Raw genomic sequence first — 22168 nt, 5'->3', positions numbered from 1 at the left:
CGTTCGGGCGCGGACGGGCGCAGACGGGCTGGACTCTGGCTTGACTCCGGCACGCGATCGGCGCGCCCGCAATGCGCGTCCGCTGCGCTGAGCCATGTACGTATATTTTTATAGCGTCGTCCGAGCAACGTTCCCCAGCGCGCCCTCACTAAGATGGCCGCTGTTCTCGAGCACCGAGTCCCCGCAGATGCCGGCCTTTAGATCGGCCACACCCACAGACAGGAACCGAGCAAGTAAGCTGCCCGAACCAAGGTGAAATGACAAGTCGCTAAAGTACACGCACCTTTTAAGTGACCAGGTGCAAGGCAACGTTAGAAGTGAATGCCAGAGAGAAACGCTAAGGCGTTTTGAAGTTTAGCGCGAGGGAGGGGGAGGACACATAGGTAAATTCTATACGATTCAATGATTTTTAAAAACAGCAGCAAATAAAAATGCACACCTCCCGGCTCAAGCCTCAGGAGAGAAAGCAAGCAGTCTGCAGAAAGGATTCTTGTCCTATTATTATAGCGTCGTCCGAGCGACGTTCCCCAGCGCGCCCTCACTAAGATGGCCGCTGTTCTCGAGCACCGAGTCCCCGCAGATGCCGGCCTTTAGATCGGCCACACCCACAGACAGGAACCGAGCAAGTAAGCTGCCCGAACTAAGGTGAAATGACAAGTCGCTAAAGTACACACACCTTTTAAGTGACCAGGTGCAAGGCAACGTTAGAAGTGAATGCCAGAGAGAAACGCTAAGGCGTTTTGAAGTTTAGCGCGAGGGAGGGGGGAGGACACATAGGTAAATTCTATACGATTCAATTATTTTTAAACACAGCAGCAAATAAAAATGCACACCTCCCGGCTCAAGCCTCAGGAGAGAAAGCAAGCAGTCTGCAGAAAGGATTCTTGTCCTATTTTTATAGCGTCGTCCGAGCGACGTTCCCCAGCGCGCCCTCACTAAGATGGCCGCTTACTAGGGACTTTTAAAGTGGGCAAAGGACCTTGCCAATTGGGAATACCACTTCACATCACTTTTTTGGGGAAAAGAGCACGAGCACAGGCCTGTTAGCAGTTCTAATGGAGGCAAAAAATAGTGGGCATCTGCAAAGAAGACCATTTTCTAACATCACTCGACTACAGAGTCCGTTAGGGACAATAGGGTTCATGCGCTCTATAATACACAAGGCACTACACTGCTGACTATCTCTTCTATCATTAGCTTTATGGTAAAGTGAAAAATGAAATAAGGGTAAAATGTGCATTTGAAGCGATTGCTTGACATGCACTCTATGCATCTTCCTTTTACTACATCCGCAAGTGAAGCAGTGCACTGGGGTTCTCACAGGAGGACTAGGGGACTCTAATGACAATCTCACTCAGATCTAGGTGAAATTATCCTCATATTCTTTACAATAATGACAGTATCCCAGAACAGCCAGAAATATGTATTGTACAAAAAAGCAACAATCACTTTCAATTTAAAGAGCAGAGGGCAACAGGACCAGGAAGCAGCTACTCCTTTAGCCTCTTTGGGTGACACAGAGCAATGCCACATTATCCAGTATTTGTAAAGCGCGAACAATCACCCGAAGGTGTCAAGGCGCTGGGGGCCCTCAGGAAGATTAAGCGAGCTATTGCCCAGAGTCACATGATGCTGGGCTGATCTGCCGCCGGCACCGGGGATCCAACCGTGAGCTCCCGGGTTCCGGAGTCAGTTGCCGGGGCCGCTGCACCACACCTCTTCCACATTTCACAAGCCAGGTTATAGAGATCTTTAAAGAAGCTGAATCACTGCCTTGCTTGGCTTAAAGTAACTAACTTATCACGTTAAAATAAATCACACATTCTTATTCTTTTGTTTTTACAATGCTCTTGATATATGTATCTAATTGTATGCAAATTGTTCAATTTTTTTCAGAAAATGAAACAAAGGCACAGGGTGATTAACTGATTTTGTGGGAATCACTCACTTTGTTAAGCAGGGTACCTGAGATTAGAATGTTAAAACATTAAAATTCCAGATTTCATTCTTCTGATTGTGTACTGCCTTGGGAGGGTTTGTAAGGCACAATTTTTACATGTCACTGAGGGTCAGAAAAGATGATGCAATGAAAGACAACAATTTAAACTTATACGTTTCAGTTTCTTTAGCAAACTGTGCTGTACAGTTACTGTATTTTGCCCTATCTTTTTCAATATTTTTAAGGGGGTACAACCCCTGCCCCAGAAGCCCTGCATGTAAAATGCGACCTACTTGCTCTGTATACTTAGACACAAGCGACTACGCTGCACCGTTTTCAAATTTCACATATAGGACTTCTGATTCTGCCTACCTGCTGGTCGAGTGAGGACTGGTTTGTTGCTGCTGCCTGGGTGCTGCCCTTGAAGACTCACTACTCGCCGGACCCGCTTCGCGGGTCCCGCTTCGCGGCTCCTCTCGTGAGCTGGGACTGAGGAGGAGGGGCTGGGACATTGTGTACTGCTTTGGGGTGTGTGGCTGGTGCAGCAGGGCTGCGAGCGGTGTGTCTAGGGACTCCATCTCCTAGGAGCCCCTGACAGCCTGACCCGTAACACCTGGGCCGCTCTCCCTGCTTGCCCCGCCCCCCATCTAAGGCATCAAAAATCCACGCTTCCAAACCCTCCCTGGGACTCTGATTCTGCCTACCTGCTGGTCGAGTGAGGACTGGTTTGTTGCTGCTGCCTGGGTGCTGCCCTTGAAGACTCACATCTCGCCGGACCCGCTTTGCGGCTCCTCTCGTGAGCTGGGACTGAGAAGGAGGGGCTGGGACATCGTGTACTGCTTTGGGGTGTGTTGCTGGTGCAGCAGGGCTGCGAGCGGTGTGTCTAGGGACTCCATCTCCAAGGAGCCCCTGACAGCCTGACCCGTAACACCTGGGCCGCTCTCCCTGCTTGGTCCGCCCCCCCATCTACGGCATCAAAAATCCACGCTTCCAAACCCTCCCTGGGACTCTGATTCTGCCTACCTGCTGGTCGAGTGAGGACTGGTTTGTTGCTGCTGCCTGGGTGCTGCCCTTGAAGACTCACATCTCGCCGGACCCGCTTCCCGGGTCCCGCTTCGCGGCTCCTCTTGTGAGCTGGGACTGAGGAGGAGGGGCTGGGACATTGAGTACTGCTTTGGGGTGTGTGGCTGGTGCAGCAGGGCTGCGAGCGGTGTGTCTAGGGACTCCATCTCCCAGGAACCCCTGACAGCCTGACCCGTAACACCTGGGCTGCTCTCCCTGCTTGCCCCGCCCACCTCCTGTCACCTCCCCCTATACTTTACAGGCCATAATCTCCGCTGCGCTGGAGCGTCCCGGGAGAAGCCCGGGACAAGGGCGGGACCGTCTGTGGCCGTCTGTGGTCGGGCGAGGTTGAGTTGGGCCACCCCCCCTGGATCTGTTGTATCATACCACTCTGCCACTGGTCTAACTAATCATGTCTCTACGCTCTGGAAAGTTACGAACTGTTCAGTTGCAGACGTCCAAGGGGGTGGTTTCTGGGCCCTTGGACGCCTTTATCTCTAGGGCAACAGGCATATTGGAAAAAGAGATAGCTATGGTTGAAAAAAGGCTCTCCATTGATCTAGTTAGTGGGAAACGTTCTTCGTTAGGTTTACTTGCTACAATACCCAGTCCCGAGGCACCGGCACTGAGTGCTAGTCATCATTTGGTCATAGCGCCGGTGGACGTGCACTGTGAGGCGGGGGGAGGGGAGGGCTTGTCCCTGATCTCCTCCGATATTGATACAAACCCTGGTATTTCACACGGTAGTGGGGCTGAGGATAGTGTGCTTCTTGCTAGTCATTCTTTGCCGGATTTATCCTTTGATGAGGACCCTATGAGAAACTCTTCGCGCAAGAGGAAAAGATGTAAGGGACGCCAGAGGGGAGGTGTCACCAAGATCCCAAAAACAAATGGCTTACCCCAGCCAACCATTACTCCTTAAGTAACATCTAATCCATTCCCTGTCTTGGTTTTAAATGATCCCCTGCGCCCTCCTAACATCCCTTTTGGGTCTTCAGATCCCTGTCCTACGTGTCTTAATAGTGATGATGGCTTGCTGGGTAAAATAGAAGCTTTATTTAAAACCCTTCTACTGCCCGTTCTGGAAAGAGCCAGAGTGATGACCTCAAATTTGGATGCACTCGAGAATCTTGTTAATACCAATACTGGGCTTTTAAAAAAACTAGCTAATCCTCAAAGTGTCCTGGTGAATCCTATTCCCTCGAGTAATCTAAAATCACAGGGAGCAGTGGCTACAGGTGAATTGTCCTCCATAGTATCTGCTAAGCCAGCACCCATCAGGCCTGCCCTAAATAAACCTGAAGGGACGGGGGTAGGGGGAAGATTTATGAATACTGATAACATATCCACATTGGCCACGACTTCACAGGCCCCAATGAAGGCTAGCTCCAAATCTAACCTCATGCGTCAGCCGAGCATCCCTAAGCCACCTGTGGTTACTTCAGCTCAAGCTCAAGCAAGGGGTGACTCCAACACATCCATACAACCCAAAATAAGTAATAGAGTTTTGGGGAGTAGAGTTACCAACTCCTCCATTCACTCCGAGAAGGTCAATAAACGGGGTTCCCCCCGCACAGATCTACCAGCTGAAGCCACCCCATACACGATTGTCCTAACAGGTGTCGCACCCATCAGGGAGGGCCAAACTGAACACTATCGGATCTCAAAAATAAAGTTGTATTTTGGTTAAACAAACATCGTCCCCTCCCTCCCCCCTCTTCCACAGATATACTGAACGTGAGAAGAGTTGATTGGGTGGGCCACTCTACCAAGGACTTAGAAGGGGATTGTATCATTATATCTTTTAAGGACCCCCTGGGTAGTGGATTTTATACGCAGGGAAGCAAGGTTTGGTAGGCTGGGTGATGTGCAGACATTGGGTCTTGGGTATTTTTCTCCCAAACGATCTTGTGAGTTCCCCCCGACCATATGTTTCCAAGAAGACCCATCACAGGATTCCTAGCGGATAGAATACCCTCTACCCCGTACTATCCCACATTGTTTAATCGCTTCGAATCCCTTTCGGGCATGGAGGGTATCGACTGACTTTACCCTGTGGTTGGGAGTGGGAGTGTTTCCAGCATGTATGTTGGTGGGGCTGACGAAGTCTGTAACACGGCACCGAGTATGGGGCGAGGTACAAAGGATTTTGAGAAGGGGACAGCCCCCATTTATAATAAGGATGTTAATCTGGAGGTGGATCCTCAATCCAACAAGTGGGATACTTCAGGTGTGGTTCAATGTGCTCAGAATGTCATCGCATCCCCCAGTCAGGCTGTGTCGCTCAAACTAGCTTCATGGAATATAGCGGGGCTAAAGGGGCGCATGGGTTCTGAGGATTGGCTAGACTTTATTGACATCTTTGATATTTTATTGTTTCAAGAGAGTTGGGCTCATGATCCAATCCACAGGGTTGGGTTTTAAAATGTTTTCAAACCAGCAGTGAAGGGTCAAAAAGGTAGAGCCTCAGGGGGCCTTGTTATCTGGGTCAAACAGTCTATTGGCTATAGACCAGTGGAAATTGAGGTGGATAACCCGGATCTCCTGGGAATTAAATGATGTAAAGAAAATTGTCAAGAGGTTGTAGTTATTAACGTCTATGCCCGAGGCCGCCCTGGAGGGCGTTGTCCAGCTATATTAAATGTATTAGATTCTTACCTCGAAGGGATTGGGAGAGATAAGTTCCTCCTCTTAGCAGGGGACCTTAACTGCACTTTTGAACCTTTGCTCAGTGCGGGGGAGGACCTGGGGTTGGAGGATGATATCGTGTGGAATATCCCGATGCTGTCTCTGAATAATATCAAAAGGGGCACATAGGCGGCCTTACATTGGGCGGGGTTGTGTTTGGACTGGGGTCTGCGAGCAGCCAATGGTCGTACGGCCTCTGACAAGGCCGGTAAACCCACTTTTGACAATGGGGTCAGCAAAAGCAGAATAGACTATATTTTGTTAAAAATTTAATATTGGTCTTTTCTAATCGATATGGAAGTTATGGTTCGCCCCGAAAGCGATCACAACCCATTGTCTGTTCGCTTAGGACTCCAAGGTGTCCCCGGTGGGTCTACATCCACTGCATATCCAACGGGTGATGCCATCTTAACTAATGATAGAAGAAGGCTTAAATGGTCTAGGGTTGTGGAGGATCCCTCCCTCTTAGACGGTATAACGAAGGTAGTTTCGTCGACTCTGAGCGACATTTTGAAATTACCCTCCACCACGGCTGCCACTGACCAGATCTGTGACCTTCATGAACAGTGTTTTAACAAACTTAAGGTCCTTTTAACCCTTCCATTAACTCGAGGAAAGATGAAGGCACAGGGTTGTCAGGAAAAATGGTACAATAAAACTTGCAGAGTCGCGCATAGCGAATTAATTAAAGCAGTTAAATCCAGGATCACAAGTGATATAAAAGAGGCACGGTTGAAGTATAAAAAAGTACAGTGGGAGGTGAAAAAAGAGTGGGATGAGCGCCATTGGTCCGACCTATTAGAGGCGTGTAGCTCCCCCAACCAGGTTACATTTTGGGAAATAGTGAAGTGGGGTAGGAACCCCGATTCACAAATCCCTGTTAATCATGTGTCTGTGGAAGCATGGGTCGAATTCTATTCTAGTCAGTTCTTGGATCCTGACTTAGAATCTCGTGATGACCAAGTTATGTGGGAAACTTCCCAACCCACTCATAACGAAGTGCTAACTTTTACTTCTTTAGAAACTGAGTCTGCACTTCGTTTGGTTCAGTGTGGGAAAGCGCCGGAGATGGATTCCATCCCGGCCGATTTATTTTAAATTAATCCGCAACTCTGGGTTCCGTACATAACTTCGGTAGCCAATGCCATTGCTAAGGGGGCACGGATCCCAGTGTCCTGGAAGGGGGCAGAAATTCTTCCCATCTTCAAAAAAGGGGATCGTTCGGTCCCAGGCAATTATCGCCCCATAAGCCTAATCGATTCCCTACAAAAAATCACTGCCAGGATGGTCCTTGCCAGAGTCCAGGGTTGGATGGAAATGGAAAATATTCTTTCCCCCCTACAGGCCGGCTTTAGATCAGGCACCAGCACCATCGACCAGGTCTTCAGATTCACCCTGATTTACTGGAAGGTGGTGCTGTTGGGCGGCGGATCCATCTATGCCGCCTTTGTAGATCTAAAGTCGGCATTCGATCTTGTGCCAAGGGCTAAACTGTGGGCTGTCCTGAAAAACCTGGGACTGCCGCCGGAATTGCTCGACCTGGTAGTAAGACTACAAGGGGGCAACTTTGCCAGGGTGAGGTGGGGAGGCCAAGGGCAGGTGACGGATTGCTTCCCCGTAACCCGAGGCGTCCGTCAGGGTTGTGTATTGGCACCCATGCTCTTTTTGCTGTTTATTGACCAGGTGGTGAAGTTCTTTCCTGACACCCCCACTGATGCTCCTTCACTGGGTGGGACTAAATTTCCCATGCTCATCTTCGCCGATGACACCCTGCTCCTCTCAAAGACCCGTAGTGGCCTGCAAACTGCACTAAACAGATTTGACGAGTTTTGCAAGGTTAACGACATGAAAATGAATGTGAGCAAAACCAAATTTATGGTTCTAACCAAAAGCCGCCCCATTAAAAGTTCAGTGAGCATGAATGGAGAAAGTCTTGAACAAGTAGAGGTCATGACCTATCTAGGGGTAACCTTGGATCTCCGCCTTAGCTGGAAACCACAGGTTGACACACTTCACCTAAGATTTGCACGCCTTACTGGTTGCCTCTTGCAGGAGCAAAAAAGGTCTCTGACAAAAAGGGTTAAACCCGCTCTTAGGATTTATGATACTAAGGTCAGCTCTGCAATTTTGTACGGGGCCGATCTATGGGGGTATATGAACCTATCGACTCTGGTAAAAGTTCAAAACAAATTCATGCGTAAACTGGTAGGACTTCCCCAATCCACTCCGACCAAACCACTCTGTTTGGACTTGGGTTGCAAACCTATTAATGAGATGGCTTGATATAGGCTAGTAGCTCTGTGGGGACGCATTTGGACGTCCCCAGATTTAAGCCTCTTTGCCAGGGAATTAGAGGAAGTAAGATCAGTTTGGGGGTCCAGCAGCATACCCTGGCTGCGCGAAGTTGAACTAATTTTGGAAGACATGGGTTGTAACCAGTTGTGGGCCTCCACAGGGTCCACTATCTTTCCCTCCAAGCAAGAGTTCAAAGCACTATATTGGGCCTTTGTTCGACAAGAGTCTGTTAATAGTTCAGATGCTACTAGCTTAACAGGTAGATTCCTGTCTCACAAACTGGATCCCTCTTATGAGAATTATTGGAACGTTATTACCAAGTCACTTGATAAAAAGCTGTACCACCAGTTCCGAGTTGGGTCTCTGCCTTTAAGGCCTTTTACCAAGAAGTGGTCCCCTCTTTTAACTGATTCATGCCCGTGGTGTACTCTCCACAAGGAGAGTGCTGGTCATTTTTTATTTGCATGCCCTGCCTATCACGTACCAAGAAACAAATGGATTAGGCCCATCTGCCGCAACCTTAAAGTTCGAGGGAGTGCTGAGGCTTTGTGGGCGCTACGCACCACCACTTCAGAGGCGGTAGTCGTAGGTGTTACCAAATACCTGGGATGGGCATGGGTTATCAGAGCCAGACATTTGCAGGCATCCCGATCTTAACTTTTTTTTTAAATGGGGTTTAAAAACAGGAGGTCTTTATTATATTGTTTAATTCTCTATTAACGATGAAATGTTCTATGTAATTATGATGGTCTTAATTTATTACTTTTTAATGTATGTTTTATACTCTTTTGCCATAAGCTGTCTTTTATGATGTAAAAATCGCAATAAAGACTTTAAAACCTGAAACCTGACTTCCTTAAATATTTCATTTGGCTAATATGCTTTAGGAATAAAGTTCAGAGCAAATTTTCCATTCAAAACATAATATAATGTGTTGTTATCAAATGTATCATTTGAAAGAAATATTCATAATCTGCACAAATATAACATGTCAACATGCTCCACAAAAATGTGTAAGTATCTCCCTGTCACACCTCTAACTGAAACCCTTTCTTCAACTTTTGCAAGTTTCCTGCTACAATAAAACACCATCCCCAAATAATAATAATAAATGGCATTGGTAGAGCGCGCAGCTACTCCAGATGGGATGTCCCGGAGCTGTAGCAGACTGTGAACAAGGTAGAGGAGAGCACAATATTAGTTATTCCAACTAAAAAGCCAGGTTTTTCAAGGCCTTTCTGAATTCCTGAATCATACATAGATGGGGAGGGATGTTATTCCAAGATTTGGTGGTCCCCACCACGAATGTTCTACCTCCCATTCTTGCCTTCGAAAAGCGCGGTATGAAGAGAAAGCGTTTTTGTCATGCTTTTCAAAGACTGGTGACTATTTCACAAAAAGTACAGTAAGTACATTACTTACTTTAGCTTGTTCAGCTTGCTTCTTCAGGTCTTCCAACTGTATCTCATGGTCCGTGTTCTTCTCTTGAGCAGTCTTCAGCATTTCTTCAGTATCGTGCATACTGTGCTTCAGATCTCTGATAGTTGATTCATACTTGGTACTCAATTCAGAAATACGACTTTCATGCAGACTTTCAAGCTCTTTGCTGTGATTTTGAGTCTCCTGTATCTCTTTTGCCTGAAAAACACACCAGTAAAAGTCACATCACCAATTCAAAAGGCTTTGAACCTGCCATAGGATACAACTGGGGATCCAATGCGAAAACTACCAGCTGTGGGTAAAAAATGAATCCTTTCTTACCAGAGCTTCCATTTTGTCCTGCATCTTTTTCAAATGAGACTGCTTATCGATAACCTCTTGCTGGATTTGCTTCTCTATATTTGTCAAGTGCTCAACATTTTGCTGAAGAGTAGTTACTTTCTCAGTTTCCTTTGAAAGATTGCCTCGTAGTTCTTCAATCGACCTGAAAAGAGTTCATAATTTAAACGTTTACTAATGCCCACTTAAACACTGTCCATCTTATGTTGAGGACCGCCGGAGTAATTGCTGCAGAAAATATTTTTCAGGAAAGGCGAATTAAAACCTTGATAGCTCGGAAGCATGATTCTGTATGATGCACTGTGTTGTAGACATCAACCTGATTCTAATTCAATGCCTGACCCTTTATATGTGTCCATCCCATACCTAATGTCTAAAATGCATAGAAGGACAGAAGAAAGCAATCGGAGGTGGCTCTGAATATTCCACTGGAACTCAAAAGTGTGAATGCCTGAAAATGGTGTAACCCAAACTAAGATCCAAATCATACTAGTGTAGAATTGGGGAATTAAGGCCAGGAAAAGCTCACCAGTATTGTAGCACACAATTTCTATTTTTCAATTCTACGTGGAATTTTATCATGCTTCTCTTTATATTAATTCCACAATAGAGAGGGACTAATTATTACCAGTAGAATGACAGACAACATGAGAATTTGAGTAAATTATCTGGTTGGTGGGCCTACCACACAGCTGTCGAGTACAAACACTTGATTTGTGTCTGGCAAAGGACAGGTAAAGAAGATAGGCATAACGCTCATCAGAATAAACTAGTAAAGTAAGTTAAATTAAAAAATATGACCCATGTAATGAACTATTGCTCCCGTTCAACTGAACTAAGACCTCAACTTTTAGCCGCGTGCTGGACTACAATGGACAAACAAAAATACAACGTTCTTTCATCTTAAAGGAAAAGTTAATTACCTTTAATAATGCCTTACCTGGTAGAGACATGAAATAGCTGCAGATTCCTTACTGTAGAATTTCACAGGCATCAGAGTGAATCCAAAAGATTTTTCATAGAACAATACACTTGCGCGGGTAGGTGGCATCAGTCTGCTCTGCGTGACGTCGTCGTCTCCGCCGTTGTGACGTCGCGGTCAGCTATATAGGCGCCACCACAGCATGCTGACGTTAGTTACTTTTCACGAATTTCCACGCCACGGTGTGTTTAGAACAATTAGCGCCCTGAAATGGATGAACACTGACACCAGAAACCTGTCTGCAGTACGAGGAGGATGGGTGGGTCGGTAAGAAATCTGCAGCTAGATCATGTCTCTACCAGATAAGGAGTTATTGTAAGTAAGTAACTTCTCCACCTGAACGAGACATCTAGCCGCTGATCCCTTACCTTAAAATAGATAACCAAGCAATACCATCCCGGAGAAGGGATTGAGGGCAAGTGTAGACCAGGCAGTCCTGCAGGACAGAGCAGCCAAAAAGGCCAGCTCACCAAACTTGGCTGTCCAGGCAGTAGTGCTGGCCAAATGTGTGCAGGGATGCCACGCTGCTGCCTGACAAATGTCAAGGACTGGAACTACACGTTGGAATGGCATGGTAGCAGCCTTAACTCTTAGCTTCAGGCTGCTGCTTTTTAGCCAGAGCATAGCAAATTTTCATACATGGGACGACCCATCGTGAGATAGTCCTCTTCTGCACAGCACAACCTTTCTTTGATCCAACATACCCCACGAACAGTTGGTCATCTACCTGGACCTCTTTTGGGTGCTCAACGTAGAATGACCATGCTCTTTTTGGTTCCAGGCGGTGGAGTTGCTCCTACTCTTTAAATGATTCCGGAGGAGCGTAGAAAATGGAAAAGGCGACTGATTGCCCCACTTGGAATGGGGTTAACACTTTTGATATGAAAGCGGCCCTAGTGTGAAATACAAACTTATCAGGGAAGATTGTCAGGTAAGGAGGCTTAGAGGATAGTCTTCAGTTTGCTCACTCTCCAGGAAGAAGTTATTACCAATAAAAAGACAGTTTTGATGGTAAGTAACATGAGGGGGCAGTTGTGCAGAGGTTCGAACGGAGCACACATCAGGAAGGTGAGAACCAAATTAAGGTCCACATAGGCATGATGAAAGGGGCAGGTGGAAACATATGCCCCTTAAGAAATATATATACAATAGGGGATTTAAATACAGAGGGTAGGTTTGGCAGCCTCAAGAAGGCAGATCGGGTCGGAAGGTACCCTTTGAGAATGCCCAGAGCCGTGCTAGGCTAGGGGTCAAAATGAAAAGAACTTGAGAGTGGGGAGCAGAAAGATCTTTGTGTACAATATTTTACGAATTTGTTCCACCTGCAGGCATATAAGTTCTTGGTAAAGGGATGCCTGGCTGCCAAAATAACGTAACAGACTTCGGGAGGAAGGTCGAATGCTATCAACTGCCACCGCTCAAGCTTCACGCAAGAAGGCATAAAGTTGACAGGTTTGGGTGAAGAATCCCCCCACCCCTCCTGCTGCTGCAACAGAAGATCCTCCAGAAGGGGCAATCTGATCGATACTCATTGGAGAAGCTTGGGATACAAGATTCTCCGTCCCCAGTCCAGAACCACAAGAGTGACTTGGGCCGGGTCGCTCCTGAACTTCTTGAGGACTGTGGGCAGGAGTGGTATGGGCAGAAAGGAAGGTATAAGCGAGGTCTGAGCTCCACTCGAGACTGAAAGCGCCTTGGCAACTCCAATGTGCAAAACTGTTGACTTTGCACTTTCCAGACAGAAGCGAATAGATTTAACCAAGGCTATCCCTGCTGCTGAAATAGACCTTGCGCCACCTCCCAATGGTGACGCCATTCGTGATCCGCTAGGCATCGATGGCTGACTTCGTCCGCCATGCCAGGTGTTGAACCACTAAGGATATGCCCTGCTGTTCTAGCCATGCCCAGAGACACTGGACCTCTTGACAAAGGGTCCACAACCCCAACCTCCCTGTTTGTTTCAGTACCACATGGCGGTAGTGTTGACCGTGAATACTTGAACCAGCTGTCCCTTAATAGAAGGAAGAAAGGCTTTCAATGCCAAACAAATCGCTAATAGCTCTAGCAAGTTGATGTGGAGTCCGGATTCCACCGGAGACCAGAGCCCTCTGATCTCCACCTCTCCCAGATAGCCGCCCCATCCCAGGAATGAGGCAGCTGTGACTTCTGTGTGATCTGGTTGGGAGAGGGATCTACCTGTAGCTCAATCACGGTTGGTCATCCACCACTGCAGGTCCTGCACAGTTCCCTCTGAGATTGCCACCATGTCGGAGAGATTAACCTAAGGATGCACCCACTGAACATTCATGTCCCACTGGAGAGCCTGCAAATGCCCCCTGGCATGTGTCACAAGCAGGATGCATGAGGCCCAGCAGCTTCAGAGTCATCCTCACCAATATCCAGGATCGAGGCTGAAACATCTGTATTCTGGACTTGCTGCTCGGGGGTGTCCAGAACAGCTCCAATGAAAGTGAGTCTCTGAGAGGGTGTCAGGTGTGACTTCGGCACTTTGATAGTGAACCCGAGCAAATGCCAGAGGTGCACTGTAGTCTGGAGGTGTGAGACGACAGCCTGGGGTGAGCCCGCCTTCAACAGTCAATCATCGAGATATAGGAAGACTGGCACCCCAGATCTGCGCAGATGAGCCACAACCACTGCCATCACACCTTGGTGAACTCCAGAGGGGCGCTGGAAAGGCCAAAGGAGAACACTGTGAACTGAAAGTGCTTGTGGCCTACCGTAAACCGCAGGTAGCGCAGATGAGCAGGCAGGAAGGGAATGTGAAAATAGGCATCCTGCAAGTCCAACTCTACCATCCAGTCTTCTGGGTTAAGGGCAGACAAGACCTGAGCCAAAGAGAGCATTTTGAACTTTTACTTTTTGAGGAAGCAGTTGAGGGCTCGAAGATCTAGATTAGAGTGCAGGTGGCCCTTTTCCATCTTTGGGACCAGAAACTAGCGGTAATAACAACCACAGGCTACTTCTTGTGCCAGAACCCTCTCAATAGCTCCCTTGGCCAAGAGAGTCATGACTTCCCCCTGCAGCAAAGTTAGGTGATCCTTAGTCAGCCGGTTGGAGGCCTGGAAGGAAGGGTAGTCTCGAAGGGGAGGGTGTAGCTCCTTCAGACTATCTGAAGAAACAACCTGTCCAACGGGATGTTTCCCAGTGGTGGAGATGATGGCTGATCCTGGCACTAACTGGCCACCCATGATCTTGAAGGGCCGCATTTGGTGGGTTTGCAGAATGAGGTGACAGGGGGGGTTGGTGGACTGACCCGACCTCTGGCCGCCTGACTCACCGAGTAGGAACAAGCCACGTCCCCGGCCGCGCAGAGGTTACGTTGCTAAACTTGCGCAGCTTCGTGGCTTCACCGACGGCAATACAAGGAAGGCAGAAGATAAGATTATCTTGTCCTGACTATCCAAAATTCTATGATTCACTGTCCGGGGGTGCGGAAGGGAACGCAACTTGAGAGGTAGATGCTTGGACCACCAAGCTCTCGGGGGTAGGGTGGGTGTTGAGGAAATTCAGGTCGCCTGGTGCAGGGAGATGGCGGCAGACAATTGTCCTATTCACAGGAGCTCCTACGCTGGGCTTGGACCAGGTTCCCAGTAGGACATCAGTCAAGGCCTCATTGAATGGGAGGAGGGGTTCCGAGGAGGAGACACCCGGCTGCAGGATCTTGGTCAAGATGTTAGTCTTGACTTCCACTGAAGAGAGCTGAAGGTCCAGGATTTTCTTCATAAGTATTCACAATTTCGCTTTATGGACAAACACATTACTTTTTGTTTGTACAGGTATTTTATTTATACAATTTACTTTATAGTTTTTTGTTTTTCATTAATTCATTTCAACACAAAAAAGACAAGTGCTTAGTCATATCTAGGTTATAACAAATTTACAAAAACATTCTAAATCAAAAAAAGTATTACATCACATTAGACATTTTTTTTAAAAACAAACATGACAGAAAAAAAAAAAATACCTCCACTACATACGTATTTTTTGACCAATGCGGTATACACTCAAAATATCGAGTTTTTAATATCGATTTGCATTAATATCGATTAAAAAATATAGAATGGACACAATATCGACTGGACAGAATATAGACTACAAAAATATCGAATAGGATAGCATTAATATCGAATCAAAAATATAGAATGGACATATCAAATGGACAGAATATAGAAAACAAAAATATAGAATGGACAGAATATTGACAACAAAAATATAGAATGGACAGAATATAGACTACAAAAAATAAAGAATGGACAGAATATAGACTTCAAAAATATCGAAAGTGTTTTTATGTTATTATATGTTTGAAAAGTGTAAAATTATTTTATTATTTATATTAATTAATTTTTTTATGGTATTTAATTTTTGCGTAATATAATTCTGTAGCAGGTTGTGGGTTTATAGGGGAATAGGGTGGGAAGTAATTTAATTATAAATAATTAAATATGTTAATTTATTTATTGGTATTTATTTTGAATTAATTGTTAATTATTAATTGGTAATTAATTAAAATATATTTGGTAATTATTTTTAATTAATTAATTGATAATTGTTAATTTTAGTAATTTATTTTCTGCAGCGGGTTGTGGGTTTATAGGGGAATAGGGTGGGAAGTAATTTAATTATAATTAATTAAATATGTTTATTTATTGGAATTTATTTTGAATTAATTGTTAATTAATTGTTAATTAATTAAAATATAATTGGTAATTCATTTTAATTAATTGATTAATTGATAAATGTAATTTTAGTAATTTATTTTCTGCAGCGGGTTGTGGGTTAATAGGGGAATAGGGTGGGAAGTTATTTAATTATAAATGATTAAATATGTTAATTTATTTATTTTGAATTAATTGTTAATTATTAATTGGTAATTAAAATATAATGGGGAAATAATTTTAAATAATTTATTAATTGATAATTGTGTTAATTGTATTAATTTATTTTCTGTAGTGGGATGTGGGTGTATAGGGGAATAGGGTGGGAAATAATTTAATTGTAAGTAATTCAATTTCAAAATTATTTTTTTATCATCGAATTTTTAATTATTTTTTAATTGTTAATAAATTTATTAATTGGCAAATAATTGCTCAAAAAATTCTATGCGGCAGCCTGGCCGCGGAGGGAGCACCATCGCTTGCTGATTTGAAAATCTCGAGCAGCAGGATGAAGCTCGGGCTTCCAAACTTTTGGTTGCATTAGGAGCGCAGGACTCGTCACATTAATACAGCGCGCTGAAGCACGAATGCAGCCTACTTAAGGTATGAATAGAATGCACTATGGATCCAAGACTCTCAACTTAACTGAAAAGGAGAACCACAGATGTATCACAAATGACTACAAATCCCATAATGCTGGTTATGCCGGTGTACTCAACACACGCCTACCTGTGGGTTTGCCAGAATAAAAAGTCAAGAAAACACGTGAAACATATCGAGGGTGCTTTGGAAGCAGCCCCTGAGGAGGGGGGAAACCCCTGAAACGCGTCGGGCATTTTAATTATTGCAGCGTGGCGAAGCGTGCTGAGACAAGAAAGCCCGGTGGGCAGAGCCCTGCAGTGTGCCTCTCGCTTGCTACAGGAAAAATTGCAACAAAAAAAATATATATATATAGATATATATATGGCTGGCAGCGTATGTGAGCAGCTCATCCACCTCATTATAATCGCCACAAAGAGTTCCCTTTTACTGGGGGCTCCGAGCCTGCAGGGCGGGCTCCTCAAACAAACAGAAATGGAAATCCTGTCCAAAGTGATACCTCACGAACAGCCATGGAGCCCAGCACCGTCTGATGCACAAGCTGACTTTTATTTCGTCATAAGCACTGCAGCTGTTAAACACACAGTAATTAGTCCTGACGCGTTTTTAGCGATACTCCGCCTTGTTCACAGTAAACTCCAAGTTGACTTTGGCCCGCAGCATACTAAACACGGGACCCAGAATGCACCAGCAAGGTAATTTCGTTTGTACATAGGAACTTGTGCATTTTGTCAATAGCGTAATATCTTCCCTTTAAACAGTGCATTCTGCCTTTAGCTGGTTGCATGGAAATAAGTTAAGTAAATGTCTCACCATGCTGCAGTGTTACAAATAATTGCTGACGCTGCAGAGTTGCAGGCGAAAGGAAGGCACCTCTCACCTCTCCCTTTCTTACACAACGAACTGCCATGTAGCCTCTGGACGTCCTTTTGCGGCTGGCAGCGTATGTAAGCGGCTCATCCCCCTCATTATAATCGCCACAAAGAGTTCCATTTTACTGGGGGCTCCGAGCCTGCAGGGCGGGCTCCTCAAACAAACAGGAATGGAAATCCTGTCCAAAGTGATACCTCACGAACAGCCATGGAGCCCAACACCGTCTGATGCACAAGCTGACTTTTATTTAGTCATAAGCACTGCAGCTGTTAAACACACAGTAATTAGTCCTGACGCGTTTCAGCGATACTCCGCCTTGTTCACAGGTGGGTGTGTTCACAGTAAACTCCAAGTGGACTTTGGCCCGCAGCATACTAACCACGGGACCCAGAATGCACCAGCAAGGTAATTTCGTTTGTACATAGGAACTTGTGCATTTTGTCAATAGCGTAATATCTTCCCTTTAAACAGTACATTCTGCCTTTAGCTGGTTGCATGGAAATAAGTGTTAGGTAAATGTCTCGCCATGCTGCAGTGTTACAAATAATTGCTGACGCTGCGGAGTTGCAGGAGAAAGGAAGGCACCTCTCACCTTTCCCTTTCTTACACAACGAACTGCCATGTAGCCTCTGGAAGTCCTTTTGCGGCTGGCAGCGCATGTAAGCGGCTCATCCCCCTCATTATAATCGCCACAAAGAGTTCCATTTTACTGGGGGCTCCGAGCCTGCAGGGCGGGCTCCTCAAACAAATAGGAATGGAAATCCTGTCCAAAGTGATACCTCACGAACAGCCATGGAGCCCAACACCGTCTGATGCACAAGCTGACTTTTATTTCGTCATAAGCACTGCAGCAGTTAAACACACAGTAATTAGTCCTGACGCGTTTCAGCGATACTCCGCCTTGTTCACAGGTGGGTGTGTTCACAGTAAACTCCAAGTGGACTTTGGCCCGCAGCATACTAACCACGGGACCCAGAATGCACCAGCAAGGTAATTTCGTTTGTACAATTAATAAATAATTAATATAAATAAAAATATTTATATATATACACATTATATATATATATATATATATCCATACACGAGAGGCAACTCCTTCTGGATCTCCGCGACCCGTGAAAGGTGGCGTGCACGTCGGCGGAGTGAAGCCGACACGTATTATTTTTTCTTGCACAAAAAAGTCTTAAACACGCTCTCAGGGCAAGAACGAGGCGAACACCTGTATACAGGAAGTGCTGTTTAATCCACAACACGTTTCGCCGTGAAGACGGCTTGATCACGTGGAAATATGTTAGAAAGACATTGGTTATATCTATTCAGATCATAGACATGAAAACAGGACTTCTAAACAGCATAAAAGAAACTGAATATAAACCTTGTATCTATACGTAAAATGAAGCGAATGACTGTTTAAATACACGAGGTCACATAATCTAGGTACATTGTATATACTAGACACCACAAATCTATTTAATCATATTGTTGTTTGCATAATTCATAAGACATTACAATGAATGTATGAAATAAAACGGAAACATCCGTGTGTGTGCATCGACTCAAAAAACAATCCTCCAGAGTCAGGCTGGTGTTAATTTAACCAACAGTACGCAACCAGCGTGTTTCACCACTCTCAACCTGTGATCTCGGGGTGAGCCTCAACTCCACCCCTGCTAACGCGTAATGCGTAACGAATGGCAAAATACCCGGGCTGTATAAGGACAGAGTATCCCTAACCGTCCCCACGTGTGGGTATTGAAAACAAGGATAATGGCAAGTGCCCGAGTAAAACAGAGTCCGGGTTGGCAAAGGAAGGCACACTTTGTGTGGTGCATGTAAAATCTCAAGACAACATGGTGATGTGTCAATGTACAGAAGTGCAGTATTCGCAAGTGCTCGAATACATCATAACAGTAATTTACCGTCCTTCAACTTTCAGTCTTTCAAACATGCAAGTGTCCATGTGTTAAGGAGACAGAGAAGGGGAGAGGTCCCATGAGGTGAAGTGCTGGTGAAGTGGGCACCCTCTCTTGCTCCTGAAACAAAACAAATAAATAGAAGGTTAAAAACACGTAGTTGGTGGCATAACGCCATTCCTATGATGTTCAACATAGGACTTAAACAATCATAAGGTATGAAGAAAACGAAGATTGCAGGTTAAACATTGCATATACATATACACTATGTCAAAAAACAATGATCTTAAATCTGTTAATCTTTTAGATGTACGGCTAATTCTTCATCCTGGTTGAGGCCTCCCGGAACCTTACTTTGGAAATCTATGATAAATCTCGACTCCCTCTGACGCCGTTTCAGAACCCTATTGCCCCCCCTCGGATTCTTGGGTATCTGTTCCAAAATTATGAAACTCAGGTATTTGATATTAGAAAAATGTTGTTCTCTGAAATGTCGTGCCACCGGGTATTTTGCGTCAAAACTAGTGATGGCCCTAGTATGCTCCAGAATGCGTTTTTTAGCCATACATGTTGTGCTGCCTATGTACCATTTGTTGCATGTACAAACAATTGCATAGACAACAAATGTGGAACTGCACGTGAGAAAAGACATGATTTTCTTGTTTATCCCATTATAGGTGACTTCTTTGCATGATTTGCTATTGGCACAAGCCTTGCAATGGCCACATGGAAAGAAGCCATCTAGGCCCTGTACGTTCGCCGGAGGATATGTGGTGATATCACTGCTGACTAGCAAGTCCCTAATGCTTTTCCCGCGTCTGTATGTGATGCTGGGTCTTTTGGGTAGTTCCTTGCCAATGACATTGTCGGCGTTGAGTACGTCCCAATTCTTGATTATTATTTTCTTAATGGCTTGGGAGTCAGTACTGTAAGTGAGAATGAGTCTGGTGACATTCTCCTCTTCCTCATCTGTGTTGGGTTTATCACAGATCGTATCGGCCCTTTTGATGGTATTGGCTCTCTCCCTGGCTTTCTTGAGCACCCAATTAGGGTAACCTCTGGCTTTGAATCTGTTCAATATGACCTCGCTTTCTTCCATGTATGCTTTGTCATTGTTGCAGTTGCGCTTGGCACGCAAAAGTTCCCCAAACGGAATACTCCATTTGAGATTTTCAGGATGACTGCTGAAGAGGAGAATGTCACCAGACTCATTCTCACTTACAGTACTGACTCCCAAGCCATTAAGAAAATAATAACCAAGAATTGGGACGTACTCAAAGCCGACAATGTCATTGGCAAGGAACTACCCAAAAGACCCAGCATCACATACAGCCACGGGAAAAGCATTAGGGACTTGCTAGTCCGCAGTGATATCACCACATATCCTCCGGCGAACGTACAGGGCCTAGATGGCTTCTTTCCATGTGGCCATTGCAAGGCTTGTGCCAATAGCAAATCATGCAAAGAAGTCACCTATAATGGGATAAACAAGAAAATCATGTCTTTTCTCACGTGCAGTTCCACATTTGTTGTCTATGCAATTGTTTGTACATGCAACAAATGGTACATAGGCAGCACAACATGTATGGCTAAAAAACGCATTCTGGAGCATACTAGGGCCATCACTAATTTTGACGCAAAATACCCAGTGGCACGACATTTCAGAGAACAACATTTCTCTAATGTCAAATACCTGAGTTTCATAATTTTGGAACAGATACCCGAGAATCCGAGGGGGGGGCAATAGGGTTCTGAAACTGCGTCAGAGGGAGTCGAGATTAATCATAGATTTCCAAAGTAAGGTTCCGGGAGGCCTCAACCAGGATGAAGAATTAGCCGTATATCTAAAAGATTAACAGATTTAAGATCATTGTTTTTTGACATAGTGTATATGTATATGCAATGTTTAACCTGCAATCTTCGTTTTCTTCATACCTTATGATTGTTTAAGTCCTATGTTGAACATCATAGGAATGGCGTTATGCCACCAACTACGTGTTTTTAACCTTCTATTTATTTGTTTCAGGAGCAAGAGAGGGGGCCCACTTCACCAGCACTTCACCTCACGGGACCTCTCCCCTTCTCTGTCTCCTTACCACATGGGCACTTCCATGTTTGAAAGACTGAAAGTTGAAGGACGGTAAATTACTGTTATGATGTATTCGAGCACTTGCGAATACTGCACTTCTGTACATTGACACATCACCATGTTGTCTTGAGATTTTACATGCACCACACAAAGTGTGCCTTCCTTTGCCAACCCGGACTCGGTTTTACTCGGGCACTTGCCATTATCCTTGTTTTCAATACCCACACGTGGGGACGGTTAGGGATACTCTGTCCTTATACAGCCTGGGTATTTTGCCATTCGTTACGCATTACGCGTTAGCAGGGGTGGAGTTGAGGCTCACCCCGAGATCACAGGTTGAGAGTGGTGAAACACGCTGGTTGCGTACTGTTGGTTAAATTAACACCAGCCTGACTCTGGAGGATTGTTTTTTGAGTCTATGCACACACAAGGATGTTTCCGTTTTATTTCATACATTCATTGTAATGTCTTATGAATTATGCAAACAACAACAACAATATGATTAATTAGATTTGTGGTGTCTAGTATATACAATGTACCTAGATTATGTGACCTCATGTATTTAAACAGTCATACGCTTCATTTTACGTATAGATACAAGGTTTATATTCAGTTTCTTTTATGTTGTTTACAAGTCCTGTTTTCATGTCTATGATCTGAATAGATATAACCAATGTCTTTCTAACATATTTCCACGTGATCAAGCTGTCTTCACGGCGAAACGCGTTGTGGATTAAACAGCACTTCCTGTATACCGGTGTTCGCCTCGTTCTTGCCCTGTGAGCGTGTTTAAGACTTTTTTGTGCAAGAAAAAAAAAATATATATATATATATATAAATATTTTTATTTATATTAATTATTTATTAATTGTAATGTTATTTAAGTATTTTAAGTATGTTTAAGTTAGTTATTTTTATTATTTCATTAATTTTAAATTACTTTTAACTATTTAAAAAATGTGATATTTTGACTGTCTATATTTTTTACAACGATATTTTTGATTCAATATTTTTGTACTTATCTGTTTGGAGATAGTAAGTCGATTTTTTGGCATTCTATATTTTTTACTCGATATTTTTGTAGTTCTATATTTTTGCCATCGATATTGTTACAGTTATGTTATGTTATGTTATGTTAAATCAGTCTTTTATAGCGCACAGCTACTCCAAGGAGTGTCCCGGCGCTTTTATTGACAGCCAGAAACAGACAAAACACAACACAGTGAAATAGAAACAGAGCAGTAAGAATAAAAACAGGCCCAGCAATAG

General features: G+C 44.6%; 1 protein-coding gene across 13 annotated transcripts in view; it reads right to left on the bottom strand.

Annotated features, from left to right (window-relative positions):
* CLIP1 (CAP-Gly domain containing linker protein 1) overlaps positions 1-22168 on the bottom strand; it is an 804228-nt gene that overhangs the window by 350609 nt on the left and 431451 nt on the right. For all 13 annotated transcript variants that reach the window (XM_086942960.1, XM_086942953.1, XM_086942958.1 and 10 more), the window contains 2 exons: positions 9746-9908; positions 9407-9622 (listed from right to left, as the gene is read on the bottom strand). In XM_086942960.1, coding sequence (XP_086799086.1) covers positions 9407-9622; positions 9746-9908 — 379 coding nt within the window. The remainder of the gene's footprint in view (positions 1-9406; positions 9623-9745; positions 9909-22168) is intronic.

This window comes from Lissotriton vulgaris, chromosome 11, assembly GCF_964263255.1.
Source record: "Lissotriton vulgaris chromosome 11, aLisVul1.2, whole genome shotgun sequence".
NCBI classification, from domain to species: domain Eukaryota; kingdom Metazoa; phylum Chordata; class Amphibia; order Caudata; family Salamandridae; genus Lissotriton; species Lissotriton vulgaris.
This window is presented reverse-complemented; position numbering and strand designations above follow the sequence as displayed.